Raw genomic sequence first — 16,925 nt, forward strand, 5'->3', positions numbered from 1 at the left:
TTGATTAGGTGAAATTATAATCCAGGGTGTAGGGTACTGCTAAAAGGTACTTCTCGAGCTGAATTGGTAATTCATATCTAAGGCCTAAGTCGTTTTCACTAAGGCGACGGGTGAAAACGACTTAGGCCTAACGACTTTAACGACTACTTAAAGCAACCAGAAAACAATAAAAAAAAAACATTTCCTACCGTACCTATTCACACGTGTATCGTTTCATACGGCCCTTTAAATATTATTTACAGTACCTACATACTTTCCGCGGGCGGCGGGCCGCTGTCGGCTGCGGGCGACGGGTGAAAACGACTTAGGCCTAACGACTTTAACGACTACTTAAAGCAACCAGAAAACAATAAAAAAAAAACATTTCCTACCGTACCTATTCACACGTGTATCGTTTCATACGGCCCTTTAAATATTATTTACAGTACCTACATACTTTCCCGCACTAGTGGGTAAAACAGCACTTTCCGGGCGTATGTCAAACGTTTAAAGGGCCTGTAAAACGTACTGTAAAACGTTGTACGATACACATGCGAATAGGTAATTCGCAACTCGTGTCGATTAAAAGACTCCGTGTGGTTGCGTTCTAATTTATCGCCACTCGTTTCGAATTTCCTCTTTTTCGCGCTTGAATCGTAAATACACATTGCGCGCAGAGAAGATGGCCGATGGGGTCGAAAAGTGCTCGAGTGGGGACCACGGACTAGCAAGCGCAGCGTAGGACGTCCACCCACAAGATGGACGGACGACCTCGTTAAGGCCGCTGGAAGACGCTGGATGCGGGTCGCTTCCAACCGGTACGAATGGAGGTCCAAGGGGGAGGCCTATGTTCAGCAGTGGACGTCTTACGGCTGAGATGATGATGATCGTAAATAACTATTTGAATACTCGTTCATCTCAGATAATTTCATCAGTGACGTTATTGCCCCAGATCACGATTAACCAATATAAAATTAGGTCATTGGGTCGTTCCGGTTACATAGTCACAAAGTGTAATTGAGCATGTAGTATAAATACGTAAATGAAATTTCCAAGTTTTAACTGAAAATATTTCTGATTAATATGAATTAGTATAGTATAGCCACCAAGTGGATGCCGCAAAATAAGACGGGAGTCGTGGAAATCAAGGGGAGAGGTCTTTGCCCAGCAGTGGGACACTATTATACACGGTGTAACATGAGTAAACCGAATAATTTTAACAGCGTATTCCTGATCATATTTAGAGACAAAAATGTCCTATAAACTTTTTTGATATTCGCCTAGTTTCAGAGATATTATTAATTTAAAAAAAATAAGTTTTTATTGTTACATGGTGTAAAAGGCATTTTTGATGGTGATGTTGCTGCTTAAGGGACGTAGCCTAAATATCCTTATTGATAGATGTCAAAAAGTGACAAGTAACACTTTGCAAAAAGAACCTACTTTACGGAAAAAAAATGTAAAAATCCATTTTAAGTGACAAGTTTACCAATAACATTCATTATTTATGTACAAATACATTCAAAAAATTTAAAAAAAAACGAAACAAAAAAAATTTTTTTTTTGGCGAAATTTACCTAAACTCATATTACATTTTTTACTTCTTTTGACCTCAGAAATGCGTGGTTAAAATTATTCGGTTTCCTCATGTTACACCGTGTAGAATATTATAGCTTATAACAGGCTGTTAAAAAAATATGAAAAAGTAGTTATTGTTAGCAGAATTTACTTTTATTATCTTGACTTTGATCCATAAATTTGCCAGCTTGTGTCCTAAAAGCAAAAGTTAAATTACTTTAACTTTTAAAAGACGAAGTTTTCTTTATAAATATTTTCTTGGAGTGCTATAATAATAAACGTAAATATTGAATGTTTATGACTTTTCAATATTTCTAAGAGAGAAGACGAGGGGCCTTTATGGCTAAAGATATAAAAGTCTATTAGCAGTTACTTCAAAACGGCCGCCGCCATTGATTTTTAATAACCCTTCAAGTGGCAGAAACCGCCTCGCGGACAATTTACGTCATTTAAATTTGAAATATGAAAAATAGCCTATATACATATTTCTTGAATAAGTTACCTATAATAATTATTTTTAGTGTTGTAGAAATAGAGATTTTGCAAAATTGATCTGTATATTTCACAGTATAACCTTTCAAGTGGCATACGTCATTTTAGAGTTATTAGAATTTCGATTTTATTTTAATTATTCATATTTCAAATTTAAATGACGTAAATTGTCCACGAGGCGGTTTCTGCCACTTGAAGATGGAGAGCAATTTTGTAAAATCTCTATTTTTACAACACTAAAAATAATTATTGTAATTTATTCAAGAAATATGTATATAGGCTATTTTTATACTAAATGTAAGGTAAACGTACTAGTGCTCGACATGCTAATGCCCAATAGATGACATCTTGCTGTCACTTCTATTGATAATGACTTAAGTTTCAAGATGACATGTACTGGGACCGCGTCGAGCACCAGTACATTTGCCTTACTACTTCGATATCGAATTCGCGACTTTCGAATTTTAAATAAAATCATTAGTTATAAGCGCAAGATGTAGGTACTGATTTTGAAATGACAATTAAAGTGGCACCTTTACACTTTGTACTGCAAAACTGATGCAGAGTTAAGGCGTATCCAGACTAGTAAATTTTTCGCCAATCTGATTAAATTTCCCGATCGAATCAGGACGTGCGGACGCAAACGCCAATTTGGCTCGCCGAATTCAACCACCGATAATGACTGATATTACCGATATAATGAGGTGCGGACGCAAGAATACCAATTTGTGACGCCAGTATTTTCGAATGGGGCATTTTTTCAATTTAGAGGGCTCTAATATTATCAATATCATCATAAACCTAAAATTGGTGATTAAATTGGAGATTGACGCCAATTTCATTTCTGATCAAATCAGTCGATGTGATCATACCGACTAGATACAGCTTTAGCTTAAGCCCGCTCCACACTCGTGCGCGAATCGCGGCGCGAAGCCGCGAACGCGAGTCTGGAGTCGATTTCGCATATCAGCGAACTAGACTCCACACTCGCGTTCGCGGCTTCGCCCGCGATTCACGCGCATAGTCTGGAGGGGGCTTTAGACGGACAGTTTCAACTGTTTATCTCATAGAGGTACAATAATATAGAGATGACACGGGGGAGGGGCCAAACGTCCGACCGAGATGCATTTATGGAAATTTCAGTAGGAGTAGCAGAGAAAGCAGTATTATTGCTTGTCCTTGTCTCAGTCTCACTTTTTGTTTGTTCCCCACCAAAAATGTTATATGGTTTATGGTGGGCAACAAATAACCCGACCGAATTACGTAGATTTCTTAGGTATGTAGTCAGGAATGTTAAAATGTGTTTTTAATATTGTCGCTTTGCGTATGTTTTGTCCCTCACGGAGGCACGCGTATAGCTCATCTATGTATACTAGGTCTATGGTTTTTCTTCACAGGTGGAGACAATAGGCGACGCCTACATGGTGGTGTCAGGTCTGCCAGAGCGCAATGGCGACCAACACGCCCGAGAAATCTGTTTGATGGCGCTTGCAATAGTCGAGGCTGTCCGTGGTTTCGTTGTTCGACATCGACCTGCCCATCGACTAGAGGTGATAATAATTTATATTGTAAAATATATCATCATCATCATCATCATCCAACTGACGTATAGGTACCTATATATATTATTTATTATTTGGTCTGTCGGAGTGATCATTATTTTTACAGACATATCTCTTCTTTTTCTTTCCCCTGCCCTTATCCCACGATACCTATGTGGCGTCGGCACAACATGTTTTTCTCTTCCATTCTCCTCTGTCTTTCGACTGTCTTTGTGTGTGTCTGTCTTTGTCTTTTGTCTGTGTTTTTTTGTTTTCTCTGTGTTTTGACATATATAGGTAAATAAGTCTGAATTTAAAAATGTCGACGTTTTCATGCCGTCTTTGTGTGCGTCTTCTAACGGTGTGATACTGAAACCTAATTGTGGTGGTTAATAATTAAAACAAAAATATAATTAAGTACTTTGCTAATCCACAAAACATACCTATAAGTGTATTTCGGATTTCCGCAAAGTAACTGTTCTTAACGCTAGATAATTGTGTAAATATTGCATTTACAAACCTGTCTCTAAGTTTGCAGGTGTTTTATGCTGTTTAAATTCCATATGTAGGTTCGAGTAGGCGTTCACTCTGGGCCTGTGTGCGCCGGAGTGGTGGGGGTGAAGATGCCCCACTACTGTCTGTTCGGCGACACCGTCAACACGGCCAGCCGGATGGAGTCCACTGGGCAACGTAAGTCGTACGCGAGTCTGCGGCCCCGAAACCTGGGGGCCTACCGCGAACCACGTTCGACGTGTTGCCTCTCTGTCGCACTTGTAAATTCGTACGTAAGTGTGACAGGGAGGCATCACGTCGAAAGTGGTTCTCGGTAAGCCCTCTGGCCCCGCTCTAACGGTATCACCAGGCTAGGGGACGCGGGGTTGGATAATGGCCGGTAGTGACAAAGCTGGCTCACACCTGACACACAGCCGTCCACAAAAAGACGCGCGAATGACCGCCCCAGAATTGGGGCGCGACTTGATACAGCCTCCGCAACCGGATGGCGGAAAAGGCCGCTCACACCCCCCACAAGGGGATATCGACGGACATCCACACACTCCGTACGTGAGTCAAGTGACTTCAAACTCGGGTAAGTCAGACTGCGATTTTGGTATTAAGAAAAAGTAATACGGTAGATATTTGCTGAGAGGGTCCAACGGATTTAACCGAGTTTAAAATTAAGCGTCACACCAAAGTAGGTACTCGTTTATCTAACTCATTCAGTTCTCAGCTACGGGTAACGGAACGTCGCGGCGTAGCCGATAACGTGGGTTTTCCGTTATGTAACGATAATGCATCGTAGAGGCGAAACGATAACGTGTGATTAGCGCCCACAGTAAGTGAAAAAGTCTCGGTTTCGTTCGAACAAAATTTTTTCCACAACTCCTAGAATGGAGAAAATCGGATTACGATACGGATTTAGAACAAAATGAAGGTATTAATAAGACGATTTCCTGGGAATTAATTCCTGGAAAAAAGAAATTTGATTGGCCTATTTGAAATCCGAGTAATTATAGCTTTCCTAATGAATTAAAGTATACAGTCGACGTCAGAAATATGTTTACACTTTTGCACTTTACTCCTTTGTAATAAGGCGAAAAATGTAAACATATCTTTGACGTCGACTGTACCTTCAATAAACTTAGAGAATATTTAATAAACTTAGAGAAAGTTGGCTCGACCCCTTCCAAAATTTAAAAATAATTTCAATCTCAAGTTTGTCTAAAATATAGAGCAGAAATTTAATGGAAAAATCTTGAGATATTAAATTTTCAGCGAACACCTAATTAAGTAGAGAGATCAAAGTATGGCGATATTTAATTACAAATGTTTCGTGTTATTATGATGTTTCATGGCAACAGATAAATTGACTAAATTGAAATATAGCGGGTGTTTCCTGTAACACGAGCAATAAATTAAACAGTAGGCTGTAAATACTCTTCAAACTAATCAACATTTGTTCAGCAACTTTTAAAAATAACTTATGCTTACGACTTAACGATTTTTATTATATTTTAAAGTTTATTCTAAGACGCCATGTATTGCAAATTTTGTTATGTTTAAAGCGTAACAAGCATCGTCTAACACACTGATGTCAGCGTACATAATAATTACATTAAATTGCAATATTAATTTTGTATGAAGAAGAGGAAGTCTAGAGGATTCATAATTTTTATGTTTTAATTATTTGCTCGTGTTACAGACAACACCCGGTAAAAAGTATAAAAATACTCTTTTTAATTTTCTATAATACTTAGGTAATAAAAATATTTTAACGTAAACCAACACCTACCCGTATTTGGAGGAAGTCTGACATGCCAATCGCTAACGCTCCGTAGCGAACGAAACGCAACTGTCACTGTCTCACTAATATGGAAGAGTGATGGAGAGACACAAAGCGATTCGATGGTGAAGCGCAAGCGATTGTAAACTTGGCTAGGCCGCCTGATCGTGAAGGATCATAAAAAAAATGAATATGATTATTGATTACTGATTCCTGTCTTTGCGTCTTTAGCCCTCCGCATTCACCTAAGCGAAAGCACACGCGCGCTGCTCGACCAATGGGGCACGTTTGTCGTCGAGCGTCGAGGCGAAGTGGAACTGAAAGGGCGAGGCCGAATGCTAACCCATTGGCTGCTGCATTGCTCAGAGCCTGAGGCCAGGCCGCTGGCCGCGGGGCCGCAGCCGCCGCCGCAGTACCCGATACTGTTCCCGGCGCTGCCGCAGCCGACTATAGCGCAGCATATCCCGTATTTGGTGGTCGATCCGCCGACGCTAGCCGCTTGAACCTTGTACCGGTAACGTTCCTAATGTTGTTTATTGTAAGAATTCTAATTTCCATGCCATAATATAGTTATAGTTACGTGTTCCATTTATTGTTGCATTTATTTATAGTTTTGTTGTTGTGTGTTTTATTTATTTAGTTCGGGATCCGACGATGATAAATGTGTAGTTACTCGAGCATTGTACTGATCTATTGGAATCGAAATATTAGATGATAAGAAGAAAAAAAAGTGATATAAAGTTTTTTTTCCAGCGAGCCGGAGGTTGGTGGAGGGTTAAAAAATCGTTAAGCAGTTTATGGGTTTGGTCGTTTCTGTCCACGTTAATGCTATATTTTTTCTATAACTTAATATAACACTTATTTGTAGGCATTTTCTTAATCTCACGAACACAAAATTGACGGCTAGTTAATTTGGACTAATATTACCAAATCCACAATCTGCTTAACAATTTATTGAACCCCCCACCAACCCCCCAACAACCAAGGGCTCAACATAGATGGCTAAAAGGGGTAAAGGTAGAACTACACGGGGTAGCAAGATATCATATCCACAGACGAACTCATATCTTAATCCGACGCGCTCGAGTAAACACAAAAATCCCCTCTTGGGCTCCCCTACTATTTGTAAGACTCCTTTTGTATACCTATTTACTTATTTGAATAATAATGTTAAGTTCTGTACTTAAAAGGAATACTGTATTTATAGATACTCGTTTTAGTACATTTTTCATTATAATTTTCTTTCATATGCTGCTAAATAAAAATTATTTAAATGTAAGTATTATGTGTATAATTAGATGCTACACTCAGTATTTTATTAATTCATGATTATTTGTTAGAAATGTATATGTTACGAAGAGAGGCCTAATCGAAAGTTTGTAAAATTAAAACTTATAAATGCCAATTATTAGATTGCTAAGTATAAACATGAAAACCTCTTTATACTATATCTTCGGTCGCAAAGATTACGAGCGAGACCTTAATATTGTGGAGGAAAATCCAATTTTCTCTCTAGAGCATAAAATGTGAAATATAAATCGGTTCTAATGCCGAGCTCGGACTTAATTTGAATGAAAACGTAATATTTATTTTGTGGGTTAGGCCCGACATGTACCTAATCTAAAATCGGGGCAAAGTCCTTGATTTGAAAAAATCGGGGCAAGTTCTTTAACATGCTGTTGAAATTTAACTTAGTTTAGTAATTACGAATTAATAACCTTAAAACATGATTATTTTTTTGTATGTAAAGAGTCATCATAATACATACCGTAACGTATTCATCTTTTATTTTTGAAATGTTTGTGGATTGCGTTAATATCTTATCTTGAAAATTAATTGCCATTCGAGAACATAAAAAACATCTAACAAATGTTATTTTACTGAATATAATCTGAAATTTCCTTTTACCATTTGTAATCTATATATATAAATGCAAGTGTCCTGGCTGATTGACTGACTGACTGATTCATCAGCGCAGAGCCGAAACTACAAAAGACAGAAAGTTGAAATTTGCACACCAGAATACATTTATAAAGTGTACAAGAGATAAGAAGCGATTTTGAGAAATTCAACCCCTAAGGGGGTTAAAAAGGGGATGAAAGTTTGTATGGGGTTAAAGTTTTCTTTTAAGCCAGGAATTTGAAACTTCGTAAAAATATATATTATTAAAATATAAGAAAACTAATTTCAGCGTTTTTGAAAATTCATCCCCTAAGATGGTGAAAAAGGGGTTGAAAATTTGTATGGATATCAAAAATGTTTTCGAGTGGTGGACTTGAATCTTTGTATTTAGGAATATTATTAGAAGACAGGAATAGTACATTGTGTATTAAGGGCGGGAAATAAGAAATTACGAACGAGTGTCAATTTTAAGCCCGACGCGAAGCGAGGGCTTAAAATGTTCACGAGTTCGGAATTTCTTTACCGCCCGTGGCACACACAATGTTTTTCATCACACTTGTAAGGAAAAAAAGGAGAATTAATAAAAACAAACTTCTGTATAAAACACTTTTCCGCCCTAGGGCGAAAATTTCAATTTCCCGCCCGCAAGCCCTACGTGTAAATAAGTGTTTTTCATCACACTTGCTCGGAAAAGATTTTTTCCGCCCTAGGGCGAAAATTTCAATTTCCCGCCCGCAAGCCCTACGTGTAAATACATCTTTTCCGAGCAAGTGTGATGAAAAAGTAATTTCAGCGTTTTGTAAAATTCATCCCCTAACAGGGTTAAAAAGGGGTTGAAAATTTTAATCCATTACAAATGCTTTGAAACTTCTTAGAAAGGCATAATAGCCGATAACAAAAAAAAAGTGATTGCAACGTTTTTGGAAATTCAACCCCTTAGGGGGTTAAAAAGGGGATGAAAGTTCGTCTTCAGGTTCAAATTTTATTTTAAGCTAGGAACTTGAAACTTTGTAAAAACGTATCAAATTCAAATACAAGAAAACTAATTTCAGCGTTTTAGAAAATTCATCCCCCAAGGTGGTGAAAAAGGGGTTGAAAGTTTGTATGGATATCAAAAATTTTTTCGAGCGCGGGACTCGAATCTTTGTATTTGGGGATATTATTAGAAGACAATAAAAGTAATTTCAGCGTTTTGTAAAATTCATGGGGTAACAGGGTTAAAAAGGGGTTGAAAATTTTAATCCATTACAAATGCTTTCAAACTTCTTAGAAAGACATAATAGCCTATAACAAAAAAAGTGATTGCAACGTTTTTGGAAATTCAACCCCTTAGGGGGTTAAAAAGGGGATGAAAGTTCGTTTCGGGTGCAAATTTTATTTTAAGCTAGGAACTTGAAACTTTGTAAAAACGTATTAAATTCAAATGCAAGAAAACTAATTTCAGCGTTTTAGAAAATTCATCTCCCAAGGTGGTGAAAAAGGGGTTGAAAGTTTGTATGGATATCAAAAATTTTTTCGAGTGCGGGACTTGAATCTATGTATTTGAGGATATTATTAGAAGACAATAAAAGTAATTTCAGCGTTTTGTAAAATTCATCCCCTAACAGGGTTAAAAAGGGGATGAAAGTTTGTATGGGGTTAAAGTTTTCTTTTGAGCTAGGAATTTGAAACTTCGTTAAAAGATATATTATTAAAATACAAGAAAACGAATTTTAGCGTTTTTTAAAATTCATCCCCCAAGGTGGCGAAAAAGGGGTTGAAACTTTGTATGGATATCAAACATTTTTTCGAGCGCGGGACTTGAATCTTTGTAGTTGGGGATACTATTAAAAGACAATAAAAGTCATTTCAGCGTTTTGTAAAATTCATCCCCTAACAGGGTTAAAATGAGTTTCAAAGTTTGACTCCATTACTAATGCTTTGAAAATTCTTAGAAAGGCATAATAGCCGATTACAAAAAAAGTAATTGCAACGTTCTTGAAAATTCTACCCCTAAGGGGGTTAAAAAGGGGATGAAAGTTCGTCTTGGGGTATAAATTTAATTTTAAGCTAGGAACTTGAACTTTTTGCAAAAAAAAGGTATTAAATTAAAAAAACATGAAAACTAATTCAAGTATTTTTGAAAATCATCCCCCAAGGTGATGAGAAAGGGGTTGAAAGTTTGTATGGAGATCAGATATTTTGTGAGTGCCGAACTTGAATCTTTGTATAAGGGCATAGGTACCTATTATGAGAATACAAAAAAAGTAATTTCAGCAACCAACATCAAAATCCACTTGACTTAAAACTTCATACAACTTGCTAAAAAAGAAAAGTACTTAATTTCAACATTGCTTGGATATGAAAATTATAGGTACTAAAGATGTAAAATATTGAAGATAAGATTCCACGCGGACGAAGTCGCGGGCAACAGCTAGTACTGACTATTACATTAGCTTGGATGCGGTGACAGGAGGTGTCATCTCAATACAATTTTATGTAAAAATATTGTAATGTCTGTTTATCCTACAGAATAGGGTATTTGACTACTAGTCAAATCAGTTTCTTTTTAGGGTTTCGTAGCCAAATGGCAAAAAACGGAACCCTTATGGACTCGTCATGTCTGTCCGTCTGTCTGTCCGTGTATGTCACAGCCACTTTTTTCCGAAACTATAAGAACTATACTGTTGAATCTTGGTAAGTAGATGTATTATATGAACCGCATTAAGATTTTTAGAAAAAAAAAGATAAATTTTGGGGGTTCCCCATACAACTGAAACTCAAAAATTGTTTTTTAAATCTATGGATTGGTCTTCAAAAATGATATTGAGGTTTCTAATATCATTTTTTTCTATACTGAATAGTTTGCGCGAGAGACACTTCCAAAGTGGTAACATATGTCCCCCCCCTCCCTGTAACTTCTAAAATAAGAGAATGATAAAACTAAAAAAAATATATGATGTACATTACCATGCAAACTTCCACCGAAAATTAGTTTGAACGAGATCTAGTAAGTAGTTTTTTTTAATACGTCATAAATCGTAAACCGCTATTTTATTATGTTACTGGCTGTTACGGAACCCTTCATCGGCAAGTCCGACTCGCACTTGGCCGCTTTTTTCGAACTGTAAAACGATTTTGCTACTATGGAATTTATATAAAGCACTAGCATGTCTTGTGACGTTGCAATCAAATTACCTACTATTTATATAGTGTTATACGGGTTTTAAAATATAAATTGTGTCTAAAACTAACTGCGGTCTACGTTTCTCTATTAATATTCTGGTGCTTTATTTCATGCATGGTGTAAAATAATTTATTTTAAATACAGTCAAATACCCTATTGTGCCTAGATTACATAATACCAAAGAGAATATATTGTAATAGAGAGGTAAAGTCTAAGAAAAAAACGTGCCCCTCAGTTTGACAACCAAAACAGATGGCACTGTACTCCGCCATATATTTTGCGGTCACTTAGTTGTCAAACGTCAACTTTTGACAATCAGAGTTACCGCAAAATGTATGGAGCTGTACAGCGCCATCTCGTTAACCTGTCAAATTCGAAGCACGAAATTGTCTTAGATTTTACCCATCTTACTCAATCAATATATCTTTGATAATACCTACGCAATATCTAAGTTTACAGAACTGCCTAGCTGCCGCATTCGAACTTTAAGATATTCACAAGAAACGACACGTACTAGATCCATTCTAGATACGTTATAGTTTATATGTCAACTAGTTCTCTTTTGCAGCGCAATTCGGGCAACCAATGTCACTTTTACGTTAGATAGAGTAAGATATCTATTAGATGTGAATTGGATCTCTAAATCATATCCTGTGGAAATCGTTCAAGAGTATCCCCAGAATCGCGCAAATGTCAAATTTGAACGGTTTGATCTTAAACATATCGTTATCGTATCTTGGTGATGTCTAAAAGATAAGATATCTAGATGTCTGTTTCAAAATCCGAATCGGGCCCTAGGTCACAGAATACGCAATCGCTCGTGGAAGCTATTACATTTACATTGTATAACGTGGCGCGACAGGACTGGGCATAATTAAAACGGAAACATTGTGGAAGTGTCTTTGGGGCTGTGCACAAATCACGCAAGGTATTTTCGGCTACTTTTTGAGCCCCCTCCCCCTTGGTGATATTTGGAACTATACACGTGAGGTTATGCTGTTTTGAATAGCATAACCTCACGTCAACGTACACGTGAGGTTATGCTGTTTTGAATAGCATAACCTCACGTGTATATTTTTAATTTTTATTAATTCGATCTAATTTTAAGATTAATAATATTGTATTTAGTAAATACAATACTATTTATCATAAAATTGTATATAGTACTCATGTGGTAGGTGTATTTTTCTGAGTTACTTTCACTGTAGCAAAATAATCGTGAGGTCTCCTTATGTAATATTATTAACATAAAGCTTTTTCCAAGCCGATTCAATATCGACAAATAGGTACAACCTCACAAAGGAAATATCAACACTATAGTTCGTTTTTTAGCATTAGAGAGAACTTGAAAGAAGGTAAGCGATCCTGACATGTCTTTTAATCGAAAAACGCTTTTTAAAAATCAATAACTATTACTTAAGTATGAAAGCAGAAGAATATAAATGATCGTATTAGATTCATAATTGTTACATATTTGCATTAACTTATTTTTAAACTGGGTTTTTCAATTGCAAGACACATCAAGATTGTTTACCTTATTTCTAATGCAAAAAAAAACGGACGAGCAAATTGTGTATTCACTTAATAATCGCACAATGATTCCTGCTGAACACACATACCTACTCGTAACATTAATTTTCCGACATTTACATGGAAACAACGGGTAAACATTGAGCCGGCTCCGTAAAGCCGGGTTTACATTACACGCGTCGTAAATGCAGCTACAGCGACTATTAAATTAAATTATGCAAATCATCGCTACTATGTATTTCAGTCGGGGTTGAAGCACAATGCTTTTGTCCTAAGCTCTTATTTGTGGCTTTCCATCAGAGAAGGGTCCTTCTTCATCTCCAATAAGGACCATTCCATCAGATGCTACAGGGTTCTATATCACATTTTCAAGATAGTTGAAATTCGACTTAATGTCACTATGACAATGTTCAAATTTCAGTTCGATAAAAATGAAACATAGAACCCTGTAATATTGCGCCAGCGAAGTAGAATACTTGTGAACGTCAACCAAACCTAATTACTACCCGTAATCTTATAAACTGACATGCGAGCGCTATGTGAATTCGATTCATGTACGTAATTATCTACGTCAGAATTAAATATCAGGGATATAATTATATTCTGTTTATAACGAAAAGATACCTTTTATATACATACATGTGCTGATTTTACACAATTTTTAATGAGATTAGAGGACAAAATGTCTTCGACTTGTATTGGAAAACACGTCAGGAGAATTAGAACTAAGTGACAGCGAGAAAGGACATGCGAGAAAGACAACTTATCTCGCTCCAGGGCTTATTTAGACGATGCGAGAACTAACATGCGAGATTCATTACATTGCGGGTTTGTTCGTTCGGTTGAATTTAACGTAACCAACAGTCCTCAATGTAACTAAAATCACATGCGAGTTCGCGCGCCGTCTAAATCAGCCCTTATTGTAATACTCGCACGCGACAAAAATCGTACTACATATACTTGGTCAAGCAGATCTTGTCAGTAGAAAAAGGCGGCAAATTTGAAAAATGTAGGCGCGAAGGGACAGCGTTTCATAGAAAATTTGAATTTCGCGCCTTTTTCTACTGACAAGATTTGCTTGACCATATATTATAAATTACATTATATTTAATCTAAACAACGTCACACGACACAAAAATGACAAATTGTTATTGATTCCACAGTTTATGTAGACTCATATTTAAGTATTTGTTAATTAGGTAAAATTGAATTAACTACATTATTTATATCAAATTGTGCCAACTATGTACTAAAGTAGAAAAATATATAATGTAGTGTAGATTAGACATAACTTGACAATTTTATATTTTTACATCGTTGGCTTTATATCAATGTCTATTTTTGTATAAATGTTCCTTAATGTTAGTAGATACATGCTTAAAATATTACAGGGGTAGAGTTCGAAATATACAGACGGTCAAACAAGTTTGTCAGTAGAAAAACGCGCGAAATTCAATTTTTCTTTGAGACGATAACTCCTCACGTCTACATTTTTTAAATTTGCCGCTCTTTTCTACTGACGGAAATGGCTTGACCGAGTATAGCTTGGCAAAAAAGAGGAGAAATTAAAAATTGGCAACACTGTAGTGTCGTCCCTTTCAAACCAATTTATATAAGAAAATGGGACGACACTACAGTGTTGCCACTTTTTAATTTCTACTCTTTTTGCCAAGCTGTAGATTGTTGTTTTATAAACATTTATCTATGATTATTATGTTACGGAAAATGTACAATTCAGTTGTGTCCTTGTATCTCTTAGTAGGTAGATCGTTTCATAGCGGCTTCCATTTATGTAAGTCAATTAATTGTGTTTTAATGTAGTTGTAACTTAAAATATTTTGATGTCAGAATTAGATAAAACACATTTTTATCTACATGTATGTTTTATTTCACTATCCTAAGTATATTATAGTTAAAGTGGTGACAAATACCTAAAAATATTACCTATTACGTGCTAAAATAAACAAATAGGTATATTAGATATCACAGCACATTTAGTGATTTCCTCCTATAAATATTGCTAAACATAAAAAATACAAAATTGATGATTGCCACGGGCTATCTTCATAACGTAACGTCTAAAATTGCAAAAACCATAGCAACAATGTAATGCGTTTTAGAAGCGAACAAAAGTACGATCGAGTAGGTATATCACCAGAGTCGTAGCTACTAAAAACCTTAGTGAACAAACCTATGATGTCGATTGCCAACAATTTTCTCCGTTATGAATGTGCGCTTAACTACAATATGTCGCTTAATGACTGCGGTTTTAGGCCTCAAAATCTCCATGACAAACACTGCCACGGATACAGCATAACCAATCAGGAGGCAGAGTATGCAACTCAGAATCTGGTGGTCCGTCAAGGGTGTCGGGTCAGGAGACAGTTTAGTCAACGAACTGTAGGGCTTTTGCGATGCTTCGCGATCAAGCAAACCAATCTCAATGAATCTTGGAAGCCAGATGGAGAGTGGAAGAACGAATGGAGAACTCGTCTTCATCCAAATGACGAGCGGTACCGTTAGTATCGAGTCTGGAAGAACGTGACCACATTCGTGCTCTTTCTTACCCATTGCTAAGCAAGTTGCCCATGCGTATTCTACAGAAGTAGCCAGTGAACACTTGCTCGAAACTAGCTTCTGGTATGACCTCAAAATGCTCACTTATGAAGGGATCGTATTCAAAATGAGACAGTATTCCACCTCGCCCTCCGAACTTGTATCCGTAATCAACAGTCTCCTTTAAATTGGCGAATTTACCTACGACAGGATCAGTTTTCAAGGCGCCAATCAAAACGCTCTGGTAAGCACTTCTGACTACGAAAGTAAACCATATCCATAAGCTGATGATATAGAAATCTCTGAAACGTCTAGGAGCCACACGGATAGGTTGTCCCAACATCACTCCCCAGGTTCTAAAAGCAGCGCCTTGTATTTTGTGAACGTTCTTAAAATGTTTGTAGCAGAACTTTTTTACTCTTCGAAACTTCAGCGTAAACGGCAGAGAAGTTACAAAAAACAGGATGCAGAGTAATACCAGCCATAGATAGCTGTTCAAAGGTGTGAATAAACGCCACCACACCGGCCCTGGGCCTATAGGTGGGGCTAACCAAGCGAGGCGTACACGAAAATACGGCAGCGAATAGTCTAGAAGCCCTAACCGATCCACTCCCAGAGGAATACTGCAGGTTGAAATATTTGCGAGCCCGGAGATGACGTCATTTAAGGAATCCGACCAGTTCTTGGCGCGATCAGAGTCTATGCTGACATAGTCGCTCATTAAAATCATTGGTGTGAAATTCATTTGGTCCCTCAGCAGTTTCACGATGGTCTTTTTAATCATTTGCAAAGGAACCAGTTTTTCTGTAGTGGGATGATACAGTTTATTCGTGGATACGTAAAGGGGACATTTGTGCATGTTCTTCATCTTGTTAGGGAAAGCGTTGAATTTCAGAGATGAGTTTTTATTCCAATGCCGAATGAGAACAGGTTGTGTTTCGTGGCAGTGCGTGTGATTGCGATACGGATAGTACGTGTAAAGACCGATTTTATCATCATCTCTTGTAATAATGAGGACATTAACAGCGTTAAAACTCCACATTATGTCGGTGATCCTTTCAAGTTTCACTGGATCGAGTAAGATGATTAAAAACTTAGCTCCACTTGTCAGAACGGTCTTGCCTTTTAGATCTGGCTTCATGACATTGAGAATCCTTATGAAAGAGATGTAAGACTCTATTACGACGACTACATGTCTCGGCGGTGCATCGTCTCTCTTCGTCTCTATAATAACTGTACCTTTAAATGATTTCAAGAATTTGTTGGACACTTCATCTTCAACTTCATTTGACAATAAAACTGTGTGTTTTCTGACATTAAAATTAGCGTTAGCCACTTCTACCGCACATTTTATCATTTCTTCTTTTGTTTTTTCCTCCAATGGGATTGTTAAATTAGCTACTATAAGCAAGTAATAAGAAAACAGTAGTAAGATTACTATGGGTAGTTTATTCATTTTAGAAAAGTACCTACATGAGGTTTGATACTCGTAGTTTAACTCAGAGCTAGGAAATGGCCTTTTAAGCCGTAAAACCATAGGCAGGAGATAATGGTTCCATCAGTATGGACCATCAATCACCCTTTGTTCTACGTGGCGATGCATTTTCGTGTCACGTAGACAAATTAGCGAGCTAATGGACGCAAGCCTTTATGCAGTTTTGATAGCGGTGATTTTTTAAGCAATGGACAGCGAACATTAAAGCGTAGCGAAGGCATTTTTACGTTGGATACAGTCAGTGCCGAATTTATTTAATTAAGTATTATGTGATTTCTGTTGCTTATAATTTCATTTCAAAGAGTATGTGATAAGTAATGGCAAATAAAAGTCGTACTTATTATACTTTTATTAAGTCGTAGACGTAATAATATTTTATGGCCCTTTAAATTTTTGACATAGGTA

The 16,925-nt window shown here is 36.9% G+C and overlaps 1 protein-coding gene and 1 pseudogene across 1 annotated transcript in view; one reads left to right on the forward strand and one right to left on the reverse strand.

Annotated features, from left to right (window-relative positions):
* Positions 1–6,374, forward strand: part of LOC134672244 (atrial natriuretic peptide receptor 1) — a 98,789-nt gene extending 92,415 nt beyond the window's left edge. The window contains exons 21-23 of the mRNA XM_063530145.1: positions 3,447–3,599; positions 4,160–4,280; positions 6,103–6,374. Coding sequence (XP_063386215.1) covers positions 3,447–3,599; positions 4,160–4,280; positions 6,103–6,374 — 546 coding nt within the window. The remainder of the gene's footprint in view (positions 1–3,446; positions 3,600–4,159; positions 4,281–6,102) is intronic.
* Positions 6,375–14,647: 8,273 nt separating this feature from the next.
* LOC134672246 (uncharacterized) lies at positions 14,648–16,481 on the reverse strand (annotated as a pseudogene).
* Positions 16,482–16,925: the final 444 nt, after the last annotated feature.

The sequence above is a fragment of the Cydia fagiglandana genome, chromosome 16, assembly GCF_963556715.1.
Source record: "Cydia fagiglandana chromosome 16, ilCydFagi1.1, whole genome shotgun sequence".
NCBI classification, from domain to species: domain Eukaryota; kingdom Metazoa; phylum Arthropoda; class Insecta; order Lepidoptera; family Tortricidae; genus Cydia; species Cydia fagiglandana.